This window comes from Danio rerio, chromosome 9 (genome assembly GCF_052040795.2).
Source record: "Danio rerio strain M-AB ecotype USA chromosome 9, GRCz13ab, whole genome shotgun sequence".
Classification (NCBI taxonomy): domain Eukaryota; kingdom Metazoa; phylum Chordata; class Actinopteri; order Cypriniformes; family Danionidae; genus Danio; species Danio rerio.
This window is the reverse complement of record NC_141029.1, coordinates 1,868,322-1,887,500: the sequence shown is the minus strand read 5'-3', so window position 1 is coordinate 1,887,500 and position 19,179 is coordinate 1,868,322. Positions and strand designations below refer to the sequence as shown.

Sequence of the window (19,179 nt, the reverse complement as noted above, 5' to 3'; positions counted from 1 at the left end):
TTTAGTATGATTAACCATCAGATATATATTTTTAAAATGGTTATGTTCCTTTTTTTAGTGTATGTAAACTTCTGGTATCAACTGTATACTGCATTTCTCTGGGTTTGAGTGATAGACAGCTTTACAGCGCCGAATGCTGTTTACAATCAGAATAAATCAGATTATCACACGTGCACATTAGATAAAAGCCAGCCAATAGGCTCATTAAAGGTCACAGTGTTCACCAGAACATAATGTCACGCTGTCCAGGAGCTTTTAGCTGTTTAATTAAGAAAGAAATGAGCTGGAACTAACATGCATCCACCAGCAGAGCTGTGTCGCGAAAAGAGATAAAGAGAGAGAAACTGTTCCTCTTTTAACAAAATATAAATGCTTGGCTAATAAATCCCAAGCAGACATCTGCCAATAAATAAAAGCGCTCTAATATTGGAAGTGAGAGTGGCTGTTTTATTGTGGTAGTATTTCATCTGTCACATTGTGGTAATGATGATACGCATTATAACCATCTCATAAAACCGCTGTAAATCAGCATTCATGCGTCTGCCAGATAGCTTTTTGACAAGGCCATTTATTCAACAGTTAAAAGTAGTATGCTGCCTACAAGTTAATTGCATTAATGATATCTGTCATTTTCACACTGTTTCCTATTCTAGCAACTCACACTAAAGTGATTTGAAGCGCGTGAATGACCAGCAGGTGCCGCCCTAAACTCTATTTTAAGGCCTTTAACTATCAACCTCGTGTGCTTTGTTGCCAGAGTGACGGTTTTCCCACATAATTATGGCTTTTTATTTATAGAAAACTGCTGGTGGGAAATTTGCCATTGGATTTTTGGCATTCTTCATAACGATCGAAAAAATTCGTAAATACAAAATTAAAGTCATTCGTTACTTAATGAACATTGATCTCGGAATGCACACCTGGCAACCCAAAAACCTCCGGGTGTAGTCTACACATCTGCGCACATCAATACAGCGTGAGTTTAGTGATGCTGTACCATGGGATATGCACAAGCACTTTTAATTTTCAGCCAGGCAGCCCAGTTGTATCTGGATGCAGCCTTTATGATGCAAGCTGAGATTGCATCACTCAGCGATGTAATGTCAGACACAATGCACTCAATGGAGTGAGTGACATCACTGTGACGGTAGGGTCAGGGGTGAAGTTAGGTGAGCACATTAAAAAGCATTGGATGCATCTCAGATTGCACTGCACCAGGTCTGCATTCAGACCCCTCTAAGGCAGCCTGGTGGCTTCCATTGACCTGTCTTTCCAAAACAAAATTGTCACGTTTAAGAACTGATCTCTTCAAAAATCATCTGTCTTCACTGCCTGTTAGATATATGATATCAAGTGGGTCTCAGATTGTACAAAAAGCTCTGCATTAAATTATATTAAATTAAATTATATATGTGATTTTGGAAACAGGAGATAAGCCCCTGGTCTAATGCGCCACCTGGCTTGAGAAACCCGTTCTCAAAGACTTACTATTTGGGTAGCACACATATTCTGAATGAACCATTTAATCTAGATTATCAATTCCAAGATCACAGTGAGAACCGCTAGCCGCTAGAGAGGGGTAGGGGGGTGGGGGGGGAGGGGGTACGGGCCCATACATTTAGGGGGGCCGCAGAGACATTATTAAGGGCACGTTTTCACTTTCAACCGCGATTCACCCCCCACCCCCCGCTTTTCAGAGGGCCCATGGCGGCCAGCGGCACCCCTGCTGACAAGATCACTATAGCAGGATTTTAATGGGATCCAATAGTTCCTAATCATTGGTCGATTCAATATTTTCGACCCATTTTAAAGAGACAGTTCGCCCTAAAATCACAATTTCCCACCATTTGCTCACACTCAAGTGGCTCTAAAAGTTTACACATTTCTTTATACCAAGTTTAAAACCAAAGCTGACAAGACCACTTCAGCAGGATTTTAATAGGATCCAATTCAGATTTTTTTGTGAACTATCCCTTCAAAAGGTTATTTATTTTCTGACCAAATGTTTAGTTTAAGTGCTAACATGCTGGCTGTGTTTATGCTCCGGGTCTACAGTATATGGGAACTAAATAAGGATCCTAAAGGTGAACTTTTGCACTGTTTACTAAACAAATAGTTTTTTGATGGCATTGCTTGCAGGCTTGCTTGTACTAACAATAACAATAAATATATTGATAAAATGTGAGTAATTACTTGAAAAGCAGCATGTTTTGCCCCAGATTGAAGGTGTCCTAATAATTTACTCACCCCCTTGTCAACTAATAAAATAAAGTAACAAGAATTAAACAACATGCAATACAAAAGCTAAAACAGAGACTACTATATAAAACAATACCCTAAAATAAAAACATATGCATTAAACAAAATCCAACATTTATTTTAAAATTGTTATTATTTTATATTTCACTTCTCATCATTTAAAGACTTCTGTATATTTCAGCATGATTCAAGAAATAACTACAGTCTACACTCACCGGCCACTTTATTAGGTACACCTGTCCAACTGCTCGCTAACGTAAATTTCAAATCAGCCAGTCACATGAGAGCAACTCAATGCATTTAGGCATGTAGACATGGTCAAGACGATCTACTGCAGTTTAAACCATCCCTTTATGAGCACAGTGTCTCCATCTTCTGACGGCTACTTCCAGCAGGATTACGTCCCATGTCATTAAGCGTGAATCATCTCAGACTGGTTTCTTGAACATGACAATGAGTTCACTGTACTCAAATGGCCTCCACAGTCACCAGAGCTCAATCCAATAGAGCAGCTTTGGGATGTGGTGGAACAGGGGTTTCACATCATGAATGCGCAGCCAACAAATCTGCAGCAACTGTGTGATGCTATCCTGTCAATACGGACTTAAATTTCTGGGGAATGTTTCCAGTAGCTTGTTGAATCTATGCAACAAAGGATTAAGGCAATTCTGAAGGCAAAAGGAGTTCAACCCGGTACTAGTAAGGTGTACCTAATAAAGTGGCCGGTGAGTTTATGCTGTTTTTATCAAATTACCTCAGACCAGAACAGTTTACAATGAATAAATAAGTGTTCAACAGTTATCATTATGGCAATATTGTGAAACATTACAATTCACATTAAAAGTTAAGATCAGAAGTTAGGCCTACTTTGCACATCATATATTCATCGTGGTAAAATGTAGGGCTCCTTTATATTTTGGAGGAAGTAAAAAAAAGATCAAATATTAGATTTTTTTAAAAACTGGTTTTTATAAAGATGTTTGGAAAATATCTTATTTTAATAGGACCAGGCTAGCATACAAAATATTTTCTTATAAACTTATTTATTCCTTTTCAACAAAATCTTTATTACCTTAATTAAGAACCTTTTGAGTAAGATATCATTTAACATATTAATTAATGGTAAAGGAATACTTCTAAAAACTTTCAAATAACCTTCTTAAATTAACAATTAGTACAGAGATCAGTATAACAACCATGCCTAATCAAAATATGCAGCGAATTAGCCACCAGTCATGGAAAAAATAGAGGGAATTTCTCTCTGTTTTGCCTATTTTGTTTATTTCATCTTGTATTATTTTTGTCAATGTCACTACATTGTTGATATTGTGCTTTATATAGCCGTCTGTTATCTATATTATCGTTTACAGTAATAAAAAATGAATATAAATATAAAAAGCGGGAAAAGTCCTGAAGCGCCTCTAGAGGCGGGAAAGTGACATCACATCTGCTGCATTATTATTATTCTCTCAGTGAGGCGCCGTGCAGAGCGAGGGGGCGCAAAAGCTACAGCATGGAGGTACCTGTTATCAATATTCCCACATTAAAATGAATTTGCTTTATGTGTGTCAGCAGTGTTTACGATAAGGCTTATCTTAGGCCAGTTTATTACGCTGTTTTTGCGTTAAGAATGCTGCGTGGTGCAGTTATGATGTCGAGCTAACGTTAAATGGGATACAGCTGTGGATGCTGGCATCAATATAGCATAAATACACTGTATGCGTGCTGTTAAGGCGAATAGGCTAATGTTTTTTCTTTAAATAAGTCTATTATTGTTTTTCTTTTGAATACTCGTGCTTCAGTTTCATAACGTGTTGATGTTTTGTTCAGCAGCGTAAACCTAATGTTTAGCCTGATTTTGTAAGTTAAACACGTGTTAATAATACAACAACATATTGAATATTTCACTGTATTTAATCTTTTTTAACAAGTGAAATACGGAGGAAACAAGGAAAATACATCTAACGTTAATAAAATGGCGCGTGTACACTTTGGTGTGGAATATTCTAGACGCTTCGAGCCGTTGGATTGTTTATTATCGGTCTCTTCCTGAATTTTTACGGTAATCCTTAATTTTATCTGAAACTACTTCCAACTCCACGTCCTCTGTTTGTTCAGAAGTAATTCGACAGAAAGCAACCGGCTGAAATGCGAATCATACTATGGCGTAGGCACGGCTAATGAATCTTATTACGCTTATCCTTATTAATATTCATAACTTTGGCCTTTTTTAGTAGCCTAACTGGTCAGTTGACCAGCGCCCACCTTTCAACGTCAGTCTTTCAACCAATTGGGAAGGATTGATTTGAAAGCGTCACTCACCTCATGAATATTAATATACATCCTCGCCTAATTTGGTAAAAGGGTGACCGGATGTCATTCATTCTCTTCCCCTGGAGCTCTCAGCGTTCAGAAAACACCCACACAGAGAATCCAGCTGTGGTTAATATTGTGCAATCAATAGTCATGTGTTATTATCAGATTTAAACAGTTATCTTAATTGCTTCAGCATTATGCAACACATGGAGCATGCCCTGCAGGGATCATTTTATCAGTCCGGTGATGCATATTTATGAAAAGTCAAAGGTGTAATTTTTTTTTCTCTTTCATGAACAGAGTCGCGACAGTAAGGAGCCGGAGCAGCTCAGAAAGCTGTTCATTGGTGGACTCAGTTTTGAGACTACGGAGGACAGTTTACGAGCTCACTTTGAGCAATGGGGCAAACTCACAGACTGCGTGGTGAGAAACCTTCACATCTTATTCTCCAAAGTTCTGCTTTAATTACCAAGTGCATTCAGCTTGCATTGTGTAGGAACATTCCTTTAAAAGCCACTCCTGTTTTCCAACACCAAAAAGGTACATAAATGCATATAATATAGACTTAAAGCCTGCCTGGTCAAAGGAGAGCTACTTTTTCTGAAAAAGTGCACATTTTGTATTTAATTATGAGGCTTAAAGTTCCCATGAAATCAAAATAGAGTTTTTAAAATGTTAGTTTTAAAGATATCTTTAAACTAGTCTGTTCCAAAACAGTGACACGATTCACTTTTACAAGATATACACCTTATATAAATTGTATAAATGTAAATGCATCAGCAATTTTATTGACGTCACCTCCTACTTTAGTTTCTCATCAAATCTTCTGACCAATCAAATGCTCTCTAGTGTCTTGCATGCCCTGCCCGCTTCTTCTCATTGGCTTTTCATTTGATGTGGTTGAGCTCAATCACTCTCACTGGCAGAGCTGTGATAAAAACCAAACACTATTGGCTGTTTTTTTTAAAGGGGAGGGGCTACTGTATGCCCCACCCTCTCTTTATGTTTCAGTTGAGTTTAAGTCAAACATCATATTAACAAATACACATTTCAAAGTACCTCACAGGACATGTAAACACTTTATTTAGTGATATTTTATGCACTCATTCGTAAGTCACTTTGGATAAAAGCATCTGCTAAATGACTAAATGTAAATATTTAAGTACTGTCACATTTAGTGCACTAAAGTCCACGAAAAGTCCCACAGTGCATTGTGAAATTTTTTTACGGAAGTTATGAAGTGTGAATCACATGAACCAACTCACTCACATGAGAGACGTTTTATAAAATAAACTGTTATTTATTTATATTTAATCATTAACTGAACAAGTAGAGAACTATCTATCAAACATATTGATCATATGATTATATTTGAACAGTGGTTGAAATAATCCCCAGGATGCCTGATCAAAGGCTATTATTTATTATTTAAAACTAAATGTTTAACAGTTATATACACTCACCGGCCAATTTATTAGGCACAGACGGGTTGGTCTCAGTATTTCAGAAATTGCTGATCTACTTGGATTTTCACGCACAAAGAGAAAATATACAGTGAGCGGCAGTTCTGTGGGTGCAAATGCCTTGTTGATTCCAGAGGTCAGAGGAGAATGGCCAGACTGGTTCCAGCTGATAGAAAGGCAACAGTAACTCAAATAAGCACTCGTTACAACTGAGGTCTGCAGAAGAGCATCTCTGAACACACAACACGTCCAACCTTGAGGCGGATGGGCTACAGCAGCAGAAGACCACACCGGGTGCCGCTCCTGTCAGCTAAGAACAGGAAACTGAGGCTACAATTCACACAGACTCACCAAAACTGGACAATAAAAGATTGGAGAAACGTTGCTGCTCTGATGAGTCTCCATTTCTGCTGACACATTTGGGTTGGGTCAGAATTTGGCAACAACAACAAGAAAGCATGGATCCATCCTGCCTTGTATCAGCAGTTCAGGCTAGCATTGGTGGTGTAAAGGTGTGGGGGAGATTTTCTTGGCACACTTCGGGTCCATTAGTACCAATTGAGCATCGTGTCAACGCCACAGCCTACCTGAGTATTGTTCCTGACCATGTCCATCTCTTTGTGAACACACTACCCATCTTCTGATGACTACTTCCAGCAGGAAACACCCTATGTCATAGGGAGTTCACTGTACACAAATGGCCTCCACAGTCACCAGAGCTCAACCCAATAGAGCACCTTTGGGATGTGGTGGAGCGGGAGATTGGCATCATGGATGTGCAGCCCACAAATCTGCAGCAAGTGCGTGATGCTGTCATGCCAATATGGAGCAAAATCTCTGAGGAATATTTCCAGCACCTTGTTTAATCTCTGCCATGAGGGATTAAGGCAGTTTTGAAGGCAAAAATTATAAAACCAGGTACTAGTAAGGTGTACCTAATAAAGTGGCCAGTAAGTGTATGTATATAAATATAACTTATAACTGTGCACTTATATATGAAGTGCAAGTTCAAATGCATAAGATATAAAGATTTTATTATCACTTAAAAACTATGATCTTATTTTACATTCCTAATCCCAATACATAAACCCACTACTACCTTTACTAATCATTAACAAGCTGCTTTTTAGTAGTTTATTGAGCTAAAAGGCTTGAATAATGGTTTAATAGTGTGAATTGTACATTAAAATAAAGTGTGACCAATACTTTGCAATTAGCAAGAGCATGTCTGTCAGCCAATCAGAATCAAGAATCAGTCCTGAGATACAGGAGTTGTTAATAAGTGTGTAGATAATGAGAAGAGTAATAAACACACTTTTGCTGATTATGTTATCATTGTTTTATCCTTCATCAGGTCATGAGAGATCCTGCCAACAAGCGTTCTCGAGGTTTTGGCTTTGTGACGTACTCCAGTGTCTCAGAGGTGGACGCTGCCATGACAGCTCGGCCACACAAAGTGGACGGTCGCGTGGTTGAGCCCAAACGGGCCGTTTCCAGAGAGGTGACCATTTATTTTAATCACACAGCTCCACACTAATGCAGTGTCATCAGTAAGATTTTAAAATTAGGTTTTATTAGTTAGTGTCAGTTAATGTAGACTCAACAATAATATAAACGCAACACTAGGTTTTTTCATTTTTCATGAGCTGAAATGTGTAAAGTATGTAAAGCTTTAATAATTAGTTTACATGCAAAGGTGCATAGTACGAACAGCAGGGCTCGAAATTAACCTTTTTGCTTGGTAGCATCGGTGCTCCTAACTTTAAAAATGTAGGCACACCAGCCAAAATTTAGTTACACCCACAAATTATAAGCACCGTTACTACAAGTTTTATACAAACATATTTATTGCATTTTAAATCAACAGTAATCAAACTAACAAGCAAATATATATATGCAAGCGTGAGGAAAATATGTCTCGACGAAATCCCGATATCACAAGAAAATAGATTTTTATAGCATAACTGAGTGACCAAAAGAGACACGGAGCGCTCATCGGCCCTAAACACACTGCTTGACATGAATGAATCTGTTAACAGTATAACTGTGCTGTTCTCACGGGTGCTGTCTAATCTTGCACTGATGCTTTTGACATATGCTGTACCTTATTATATGCATACGTCATGCTAATAGCAATACCGGTCTTTTTATGAGTAGCGATATTAGTTGACTCAGTGTAAGCCTGTTTGCGATGGTGTACATGGTGTTCAGTTTGACATATAGCTGCCACTTGCACGGCGAACAGCATTTGGCGATTATATGAAGGATTAAACTGAAGCTCTCGTGCTAGATGTGGAAAACAGTTACCCGAAAACTCCATCCCACAGACTATTCATAGCGGACTTGAAGCTAACGGAAGTCTTTTATCCACTCTTCGAAAAGTGTAGATAATGGATTAACATTCAGCACATGATCACTAGTAAGATCTTTCAGTGTTATCTTCATTCTCATCTTCAGCGCTTTACAGTTTTTCACGGTAGTAGCTCTCTCTGTCATCCCAGAAGGCGCTGACTGAGTGATTGACAGCTGATATTTCAGTGCTAGAGCAGTGGTGGGCCAATAAGAAGAGCGCTAAGGCGGGGCAAGCATTACTGACTTGGCTTTGTTTACTGCAGCAAGTTGGCATGGCAACTGTTTCAAACCATTCCTGAGCGCTGCGTTTCACGTTTTAAGTGCAGAGATGCATTCTGCGTGAATGTCTCCCAAATCCGCGCATGTGGTGGACATTTTGCAGTAAAAACTGCCTGGTCGCACACAACAATTTTATGCACTCGCACAAATGCTCCCAAATATATTTTGAGGTCGCATAGATACAATTTCGGGCGCATATGCGGCCAAAATGGTCACATTTCTAGCCCTGCAACAGGCTTCCATACACTCAGTTCACTCTGAAATAAAGATCTCTGCATAATGAAGATGTAATTGAACATTCATTATCCAGGACTCTAATAAACCCGGAGCTCATCTGACAGTGAAGAAGATCTTTGTCGGCGGGATTAAGGAGGACACAGAGGAGTATCACATCAGGGAGTACTTTGAGTGCTACGGCAAGATTGAGACCATCGATATCATGGAGGAGCGCTCGACTGGGAAGAAGAGAGGATTCTGCTTCGTCACCTTCGACGATCACGACACCGTCGACAAAATTGTTGGTAAGCTTGAATGGAAAGGATCACTTTCAATGGCTAGTCAGACAAAGCAGAATACATATTTTATCTGTAAATTACAAGACTAAGTAAAAATAAACAACATTTTATGATGTTTTTATTTATTATTATTTTTAATTATTAGTGTGCATGCAGTAGGTCTGCATGATACTGAGAAAATATGCAAAATTCGACGTTGTCATTGAATACTGCGAACAATATTTCTTACAGTTTAACATTTTCCTACAGAGATACTGTTTTATTTGTGAATTGTGTTTCATTTATGTAATGATCATACTAAAATCAACAGATATTACATATTTTTCGTATCTAATTCAAGCAAAACAAAACTATTACGAGGCGCTAGCATTCACAACTGTTTCAGAGGCGAGGCGTAAGGCTAGTCTTAAATCAATTTACATTCATTCATTTTCATTCAGTTCTTATTTATCAGGGGTTGCTACAGCGTAATGAACCGCCAATTATTCCAGCATGTTTTACTTAGTGGATGCCCTTCAAACTGCAACCCAGTACTGGGAAACACCCATACACTCACATTCACTATAGCCAATTTAGTTCATCATTTCCTCTGTAGCGCATGTGTTTGGACTGTGGGGGAAACTGGAGCACCCGGAGGAAACCCACACCAACACGGGGAGAACATGCAAACTCCACACAGAAACACCAAGTGGCCCAGCCGGGACTTGAACCAGCAACCTTCTTGCTGTGAGGCCACAGTACTAACCAATGAGCCACCATGCCGCCCCCCTTGTACATCAATAATTCGATTTCTATTTTGATTGTGAAGAGATGCGTAAAAAATCCATCTGAAAAAATGCTGTTTTTTTATTGTAGGAACAAAGCCTTTCAAATCCTTTAAGACCCTCAAAAATGCATGAAAATACTGACATTTAAGTAATAAAAAATAAGAAATAGCAAGTTAGATTTATTCCCAATTTCTGTGTTTCATCATCTTGATGTAGAACTGTTCATGGTCATGTTGTGTCGACTACCTAATACTATGTAAGACATACCGGTTCTAACAGGTCTGATACAGTAGCTGAGCACGCACATTTTACTTCTGCCTTTTAAGTGATTTTTTAATTTTTTTCCTTTTTAATCAGCACAAAAATATCACACAATCAACTCTCATAACTGTGAAGTCAGGAAAGCTCTTCCCAAGCAGGAGATGCAGTCCTCTTCCAATCAGAGGTGTAAGTAGAGCTATTCACATCGTCTCCAATAGACCCTTCATAATTTGTTTAATTATGTCACTGTGTATTCAGTTAAATTCAAATTATCTTTATTTTTTATTGCACTTTTACAGTGTAGATTGTGTCAAAGCAGCTAAACACAGACGTTCTAGTAGGTTGAAACTGTGTCAGTCCAGTTTTCAGAGTTTCAATATCAGTGTGGTTCAATTTTCACTGCTGAATGTCCAAACACTGAAGATCAAATCCATCAATACGCAACTCTACAAGTCCCAAACCAAGCAAGCCAGTGGCGACATGTTCTATATATGTGTTTATAGGTATTAAAGGCGCAATATATTTGAGTATTTCCATTAAAATCACTAGTAAAGGGTTTTATATTTTGCTGACTTATGTACTTATATTATCCCAAATGTTTTGGTGAATGTTCAAATGCAGAGAAATAAGCAGTTTTAACTAGTGAAGCAATGTGTGTGTGTGTGTGTGTGTGTGTGTGTGTTTATTTAATCCTAGGTTTGGAAACAGTAGCAATTTAGGCCACGTTTACACTAAAAGGTTTTAGTTTTAAAAGGTTTAAGTTTTTTTATGGATACACCTTCCTTCCACACTTCGCCAGAGTTTTCCAGCCCTGAATATGGAGCGTTTTGGAAACAGTTAAGAAGCCATTTTGGTTTTAAAAAGCTGATGTTCCATGTCAGTGTGGATGGGGAAAACAGAGACAGCTGTTTGACATCATTTATGGCCCAGTTTGGAATCGGAAAGAGTCAACACTGGCAAAAAAATAAGATTCAGTATATTTTGGATACTCAAAGTTGACAGAATTGGATGATAGAGCAAAAAAAAAATCTTAGTAGACACACCACAACTCCAAATATAGCAGTGTTTATTTTGTATGATGAAGACCACAACTCCCATGAGTCCACACTCATTTGTTTGTTGTGAATGCACACCCTCTAATGGAGAAAATCACATGCTGTGCCTTTAAGAGATATCCTGCTGTCCAGTTTGGGATGGTCATATATGTGTGTGTTTCTGTTGTCAGACCGTGGTGGAGGTGGTGGTAATTTTACGGGCAGAGGAGGAAACTTTGGCAGAGGTGAGATGATCCTGTGTGTGGATTGCAGCTCATATAAATTGCTGCTCAGGTGTAAATAACGCTATGGTGAAAATTTATTTCTAATAGGTGGTTATGGAGGAGGACGAGGAGGAGGAGATGGATACAACGGCTTTGGTAAGAACAGGATTGTTATATTAACATATAATTATACTCTCTTAAAGGGACAGATCACCAATAACTGAGTATGTTTACATTGACATTAATAATCTGATTAAGACAATACTCTGATTAAGAGTCTACCATGTAAACAGCAATTTCTGATGACCTTAATCTGACTAAAGTCATAATTGAACTACACAGAAATCGAATTAAGACAGTGGAGTAAATGGAGTATTCCTATTATTATTGAAGTGCAGTGCAGACTTGTAAACACTTTAATCAAACTATTACCGTTTTGTAGGACTTTTTGCTACATTTACTGCACTTCAATAATGTCACTAAAATAAATGTACTGCACATGTCTGAATTTAATTTCTATTTAGTTTAATTATGTCTTTAATCAGATTAAGGTTATCAAAAATCACTGTTTACATTGTCTTAATCAGAGTATTGTCTTAATTGTATTAAAATTGGAGTATTGGTGTCCGTGTAAACACACCCAGCGATATTTTCTGAAGGTCAGACTGATGTGTCTGTGGTTGTAGGCGGCAACTATGGTGGTGGTCCTGGTGGATATGGAGGCGGCCGCGGAGGATACGGTGGAGGTCCAGGATATGGCAACCAGGGAGGTGGAGGAGGCTTCGGTGGATTTGACAATTACAATGATAGAGGAAATTTTGGAGGTGTGTTATGTTTTAAAGGGCACCTATGATGCAAAATGAACTTTTAGAAACCTGTTTGGACAGAAATAAATGGAGAAATAGTGTATACGCCGCCATATTAGAATGGTATAAACTCATCAAGTCCTTTTTTTTTTTTAATAAATAATCTAACGTTAATTTAAAATCCTAATCCCAGCGATTTTTGTATAAATGGAGGGATTAATAAATTAATCAATTGAAAAGTGATAAATTATTAAAATAAAAATAGAGAACAAAATGCATGAAATATTCTACATTAGAGATTTCTTACCTTTTTTACTTCGGGTCGCTTCTCACCTCTTTCTCTGTTCAATTTTGCAAGGCCCACTTACAGCTTCCATTTCCTCTTAGGAGTTGTTTGTTTCCAATGCGCTACTTTTCTTTTGTTTTTAAATGCAAACGCGCACTTACACTCACATATTGCATCTTTTGAAGCAGTTTTTGCGAGTGCTGCATTTTTTAGACGCCGTGTTAAGTAAAAAAAAAACTTAAACTTTCACAAGCAGCACAGCTCATCACTGTCAGTTTCACAGCAGTGGACCAATCAGAAGAGCTCAGAGGCGAGACAAGCATTGCCAGTTTCTGTTCACAGGAGCTCTGTGTCCAGCCAGGTTTATGCTTTATTCTAAACTGTTCTGAACCATTGAGTCTTTTTAGAAACAAAGAGGCTCAAAACTGCTCAATTTTAACCTTTTTAATTTGTATTTTTATATAATAAGTGAATAAGTAAAGAGAATCTGGTTGAGAATCCCTTATCTACCTTAGGGCTAAAATACATTAGTTCTTTACCTGAATTTGTACCTTCACTGCAGGTAACTTTGGTGGTGGTGGAGGCAGCAGCGGTGGAGGGGGAGGAGGAAATTACAATGACTTTGGGAATTACGGAGGACAGCAATCCAACTTTGGCCCCATGAAGGGAAATAACTTCGGTGGGAGAAACTCTGGACCTTACGGAGGTACGTAAATGAATTCGGCATTCAGCATTTCACATCAGAGCTCACTGCACTCAATTATTATTTTTTTTATTAATTTTAATTTTAGCAATTACGATTCTGCTTATTGAATTCAATTTTTTTCACAAAAATTGCAGAAATAGGAAAAAAATGTCCACAAATTCTGTCTGTCATAAGTTCTGTTTCCTAACGTTTAAATCAAACAAAATCAGCATATTTTTTAGGTTGCCCGAGCTCATGTGCTCGCGAAAGGAACGAGATCACGACACCAACCTCATTTATGCCAGTGTTACACATTATCATCATCTAAATAATGATCGTCCGATTGCGCTGCTCTTCTGAAGTAATTCACAATTGGTCTTGATGGCGACTCTCCTCCAGAAATGACAGAGACTCTTTGTTTACAAGTTTGTGGGCATTTCAGTGGTTGCTGTCATGTGATGTGTATTTAGAGAGACAGACTGTACCTTGACTGTTACACTTTTTCCCATTCAAAACTATACGAGTGACACGTTTGTGTATTCTACAGTCTTTGATCTAAATGCGCGCATCATTTAGAATGCCTGTTCTTTGAAATTTAGAACAGGTTCTAAAATGGAACAGGTTCTCGATACTCTACCCTAACACTCAATCCTGATCATTGTCATTGCTCTGATAGGTGGAGGATACGGCTCTGGTGGCGGAGGCGGAGGCGGAGGTTACGGCTCCAGGAGATATTAGCAGATTAATTGGAGTGGTAAGTTCAGCGCCACCACTGGAAAGCAAAACACAGCCTCGGCAGACGCATAACACAGGATGACTTGTGATGTTTCACCCTGTGTCTGTTCAACAGGCCTCAGACCCCCAGTTAGAGGGTTGAGAGGAAAGAAAAGCTAACTGAGAAACAGTGGTGTTTACTGTGGTGTTTACCGTTAGCCATCAGAGAGTGTAGTCAGACACTCCAGAAACTAGCCAATGGACATTCGCTTTTCTTTGTGCTCTTCTTCTTCCCTTGTGACTTTTGTTGAGCGTAAAACCAATATTATGTTATCAAACTAACTGTAGACAGAGTTGTGAGTTGTTGTGATGTTGTGGCCCTGAGTATATCGTTTGGTTTTATATTTTTGAGTTGACTCGAAGACAGTGATGTGATTTTATTTTTTGTCACGTGTGTTTTTTTATACATCTATAGATTAGCGCACATTACATGTGTTGTTTATGGCACAGAGTAGACTTGATCAGACCTGAGGGCATGTTAATCCTGTAAAGATATAGACGTCTAGATTGTTTAACTATTTTGACTATTGAAAAAAAGAAAGCAGTTGAAATAAAGTTGTGTAGTAAATTGCCTAACCAAGTATAGTGCGTCATTGAGTCTGAAAGTGCAGCGTCCTGTGCGCGTGTTGTGGAGGTTTTGGGTTTCGACTGGACCAGGCAGTGTGTGTGTGTGTCCAGAAAGCTAGCATCTGATTTGCTGAGAGGAAGACTAGCAGAAAGCCATGCTAGTAAGAGACCCAGAAGTGAGTATGAGGGGTTTGGAGCAGGTAAGAGTAACACTTCTGCTTCATTTACAGATGGGAAAAGCAGCGTCGGACCTACAGTAAGTTACTCATCACACCTTTTTGTTTGTAATGTGACTCTGTATGGGTGAGATTAAGTAAAGTACAAGTAAATGTGGATTTGTTCAGCATGTCCTCCTGCAGACCCATATATATGGCAGTATATGAACACATACACATTATAATAATAGCTAATATGTTTGAACATTTCATGGTGTCCTAGCTACATTCGATATGACGAAATTGCAGTGACAAACAATTTGTCTGTCACACCAAACACGACGTGACTAAATAGATATATTTAAATACTACCCACTGCACTCCCAACTAACTAGTAAGGGTTATTATGTAGTTAAAGGGCACCTATTATGTAAAGATCACCTTTATGAGGGGTTTAAACACAGTTGTGTGTCAGCAATGTGTGAATATAGCCAGCTTCTAATGGTCAGAATGTATTAATTTTATTAGTTGTAATCACACTTGATAAAATCAGTCTGCAGAAACACTTCGATTCACGTTCTCCTTTTGTATGATGTCATCAGAGGGGGAAAGCCCCGCCTACTAGGGACTATCTCCTCCCCATTAGCATAGGACGATAGTCTTGTTTTGAATCTGCCACTATGCTGACACACTGGCATTTATAGCTCCGCCCTCTTTCTAAAAAGAACACAATCTCATTTGCATTTAAAGCGACAGTCACCAAAACGCCACAATTAGAATCAAACCCTAAAAGGGTCAGTTTCAGAGAGTTAGAGAACATTATTTGTGTGGTATTCGGAGCTGAAACACACACTCTAGGAACATCAGAGACTTATTTAACATCTGCGATTTAAGTCTGCGAGTTTACAGTATACAACATACTTTGTAGAAATTCTGTGAATTAAACTGCACAACCCAAAAGAAATAATGATAATCGAGCTTGATTAGCTGGTTCAGGTGTGTTAAATTGGGGTTGGAACCAAAATATGCAAGACATCGGCCCTCCAGGACTGAGTTTGGACACCCCTGCTTTAATCTGTCTCTCAGTTCGAGTGGAATGTGACCCAGACTTGATTTGTGAGATTTATGCAACACTCTGCAAGTGAAAACTTGTTTGAGTTTCCGCTCGCGTGCATGCAGGAAAAGTGCGGTTTCATCCTGTCAGATAATTAACATGAACTCCTCTGAACCGTCAGGTCTGAAATGAACTCTCGTGAGCTACCGTGAACATTTTGTACTTGTTGATGGTGAACGTTAATGGGTCAAAAACAAAGAGAATGTTAAAAGTTAACAATGTTACTTTTTAATTAGTAAAAACTATCAAAAAGCACATAAAATAATGCATATAATACAACAAATAATATAATTTAACACACAATACAATTTTAATTACTTGTTATATTACTTTTATTATTATTATTATATTTATATGTTATTTTTTTGCTAATCAAAATGTAACAATTTGTACATTTTTGATCATGAAGTGATCGAATTTAATTGGCGAAATTGCATACAATGTCTTTCACGTTAAAATAAATTAATAATTGAGTGACATATTCAAAGATTTAAGCATCACAGTGGAGGAAATGATCCAAAAATACTCATTAACTCTCACTGGAAATCTTTATACTGTACTTGCTCACTATCTAGGTTTCACTAACTGTAAATAAATAAATAAATAAATAAATCATAATAATTATAATAAAATGAAGATTAAGAAGACACAATTATTATCCTCCCTGCTGTGAAATTTTAATTCTGTTTCAATTATTTTCTAAGTGCTGTTTAACAGAGAACAATATTTTTTGGCTGAGTAATAAATAGTACGGCTGGAATAATATTTATTTGTTTGAACTTTAAGCGTCTTAAAAAAACTATAAATATATTCGGAAAAAAAAGTATGTCAGATAATTAACATGAACTCCTCTGAACCTTCAGGTGAAATGAACTCCCGTGAACCACCGTGAACATTTTGTACTTGTTGATGGGGAACTATATGGGTCAAAAATGAAGAGAATGTTAAAGGTAGTCAATGTTACTTATTGATGTAAAAAAAAATCTTATAAGTTAAATTGATCTTAAAATTCCATTTTAAGTTGAATAAAATAATAATTTAGTCACTTATTCAAAGGTTTAAGCATAGTTGGCATTTCTGTGTGGAGTTTGCATGTTCTCCCCGTGTTCGCATTGGTTTCCTCCGGGTGCTCCAAAGACATACAGATTAATTGGATATGCTAAAATGTGTTTCCCAGTGATGGGTTGCAGCCGGAAGGGCATCCGCTGTGTAAAACATATGCTGGGTGGTTAAGTTGGTGGTTCATTCCGCTGTGGTGACCCCAGATTAATAAAGGGACTAAGCCGAAAAGAAATTGAATTATGGGCAATTATGATTAAATGAGGATTAAGAAGACACAATCATTAGCCCTCTTGTGAAATTGTAATTATGCAGTTATTTCCTTATAGCTGTTTAACAAAGAAAGGACATTTTTTAATTCTTATTTTATTGGTATGTAATAATACTCTATGTAAAGGCAGTTCACAAAAAGGCAGTAAAAATGTTTTTCTTTTTTTTTTGGAAAACACCTAGGGCGATGCGGTGGCACAGTAGGTAGTGCTGTCGAAAACCTTTACGTCAGTGATTTTCAGCTTCATTAGTCCAGTCTTCAGTCACGATCCTTCAGAAATCACTCTAATATTAATTATTATTATTAATGGTAATAATATTAAAAGCAACAAGGAGTAATAATTTCATTTGAAACTACATACAGTATAAGTAATAAATAAATATTAAATAAATAAGTATTAAACAATTTAACATTTTTATATATATATTTAATAAATGCTGCCTTGATGAACAGAATAATTCGGTCCCACTTTATATTGTGTCCTTAACTACTATGTACTTACATCAAAAAAATAAATACAATGTACTTAATGTGTTTATAATGTATTTGAGAACACTTGCAGTGCTTTTGAGTTGGGGTAGAGGTTGGGTTATGGACAGGTTTGGTGGTGTGTGTAGGTTTAAGGGTGGGTTAAGGTGTAGGGAATGGTCAACAGTGTATTTACAAATGTAATTATAAAAGTTAATTACAGATGTAATTACATACAGGTATTTAATCAAGCATAAGTACACAATAAATACATGCATTTACACAATAAGTACATTGTAACAAACTATTAATTCCTATGTAAGTACATATTAGTTAAGGCCACTTAATATAAAGTGGGACCAATAATTTTAATTAAATGATTTATTAAAATTCATAATAAGAATAAATAAATAAACTGACCCCAAACTTTTGACCGGTATAGTGTAGATCAGTGGGTTAGTTTAATAAAATAATTGAATGTGCGTGTTGAATATAATAGACGTTTGGTGATAGGCGGTGCTTTTGTTAAATCCTCTTAATTGTCGGTCGCAGATCTTTTTAAATGCATTAAAGGGCAGCGCATATATTAGCCTTACCCTGCAGTTTGTTCACCCTCCGCCTGTGTTTTACCCATATATCATAGCTGTTTCTGAATCCGTACACTCTTTAGTGTCATCTGTAATTACATTTTTTTTCTGGGAGGATGTTTTGTCATTCTTAATAAATCCACATATATGTATAGTACAGTCAAGCCTGAAATTATTAACACCGCAGTCAAATTCTGACTTAAAGTTACTTCTGTTCTAACATTGACTTATTTTTGCACCAGAAATGACACTAACTTCTCCCAAAAGAAGTACAAGAGGCATCATTGTGCAAAACATATAGGTATTCCTCAGCTTTTATTTACATTTGCACAGTGCTAGTTTGCCAGGGGAATAAATAATTTCCTGCTCGACTGAATATTTATCTAGCAAAGTCTTCAAACATCACTGGTTATGTCGTCACAAACACTGCAATGCCCTTGATTTTGTTCAATAAAAGCAAGTGAAAGCCGCTGAGAATGTTTACAGTGCTGTGTTTGTGTGCGAGCGTCGGCTCTTTTCTTCTCTTATCTTTCTCCAAAAACCTGCCACGAGGACTTTGTTTCCTTGACCTAAGTCAGGGTCAGAGCCACGGCTAAATGTTGGACTGTAGATAAGTCACACGCACCGGCTCACACTGCCAAAAACTGATGCAATCGCTCATTTAAAGGGACAGTTCACGCAAAAATGAAAATTCTGTCATCATCTACTACACTTGTTCCAAACCTGTTTGAGTTCCTTACTTGTGTTGAACACAAATCAAGATATACTGAAGCATGCTGGAAAACAACAGGCACTTCAGTAGTATTTTTAGTTTCTACTATGGATGTCTGCTAATGTAATATAAATGTACTTTGCGCCTGATGCAATTCAGTTACATATACATGTAGTTGATCGATGGTTTATTATTGTTGTTTATTATTTTTGTTTGTGTAATTGA

General features: G+C 37.5%; 1 protein-coding gene across 10 annotated transcripts in view; it reads left to right on the top strand.

Moving 5' to 3' along the window:
- The first annotated feature begins 3,719 nt into the window (after positions 1-3,719).
- hnrnpa3 (heterogeneous nuclear ribonucleoprotein A3) overlaps positions 3,720-19,179 on the top strand; it is a 61,664-nt gene continuing 46,204 nt past the window's right edge. For 6 of the 10 annotated variants that reach the window (XM_087267049.1, XM_087267046.1, XM_087267047.1 and 3 more), the window contains exons 1-11: positions 3,731-3,778; positions 4,876-4,998; positions 7,393-7,539; positions 8,980-9,190; positions 10,309-10,398; positions 11,438-11,491; positions 11,579-11,626; positions 12,157-12,294; positions 13,125-13,268; positions 13,924-14,001; positions 14,819-14,844. In XM_087267049.1, coding sequence (XP_087123175.1) covers positions 3,773-3,778; positions 4,876-4,998; positions 7,393-7,539; positions 8,980-9,190; positions 10,309-10,398; positions 11,438-11,491; positions 11,579-11,626; positions 12,157-12,294; positions 13,125-13,268; positions 13,924-13,985 — 1,023 coding nt within the window. In that variant the 5' untranslated portion in view covers positions 3,731-3,772 and the 3' untranslated portion in view covers positions 13,986-14,001; positions 14,819-14,844. Of the gene's footprint in view, positions 3,779-4,875; positions 4,999-7,392; positions 7,540-8,979; positions 9,191-10,308; positions 10,399-11,437; positions 11,492-11,578; positions 11,627-12,156; positions 12,295-13,124; positions 13,269-13,923; positions 14,598-14,818; positions 14,845-16,720; positions 16,904-18,484; positions 18,720-19,179 lie in introns of those variants that run through there. The other 4 variants (XM_087267048.1, XM_087267050.1, XM_087267042.1 and 1 more) reach the window with 4 other exon arrangements.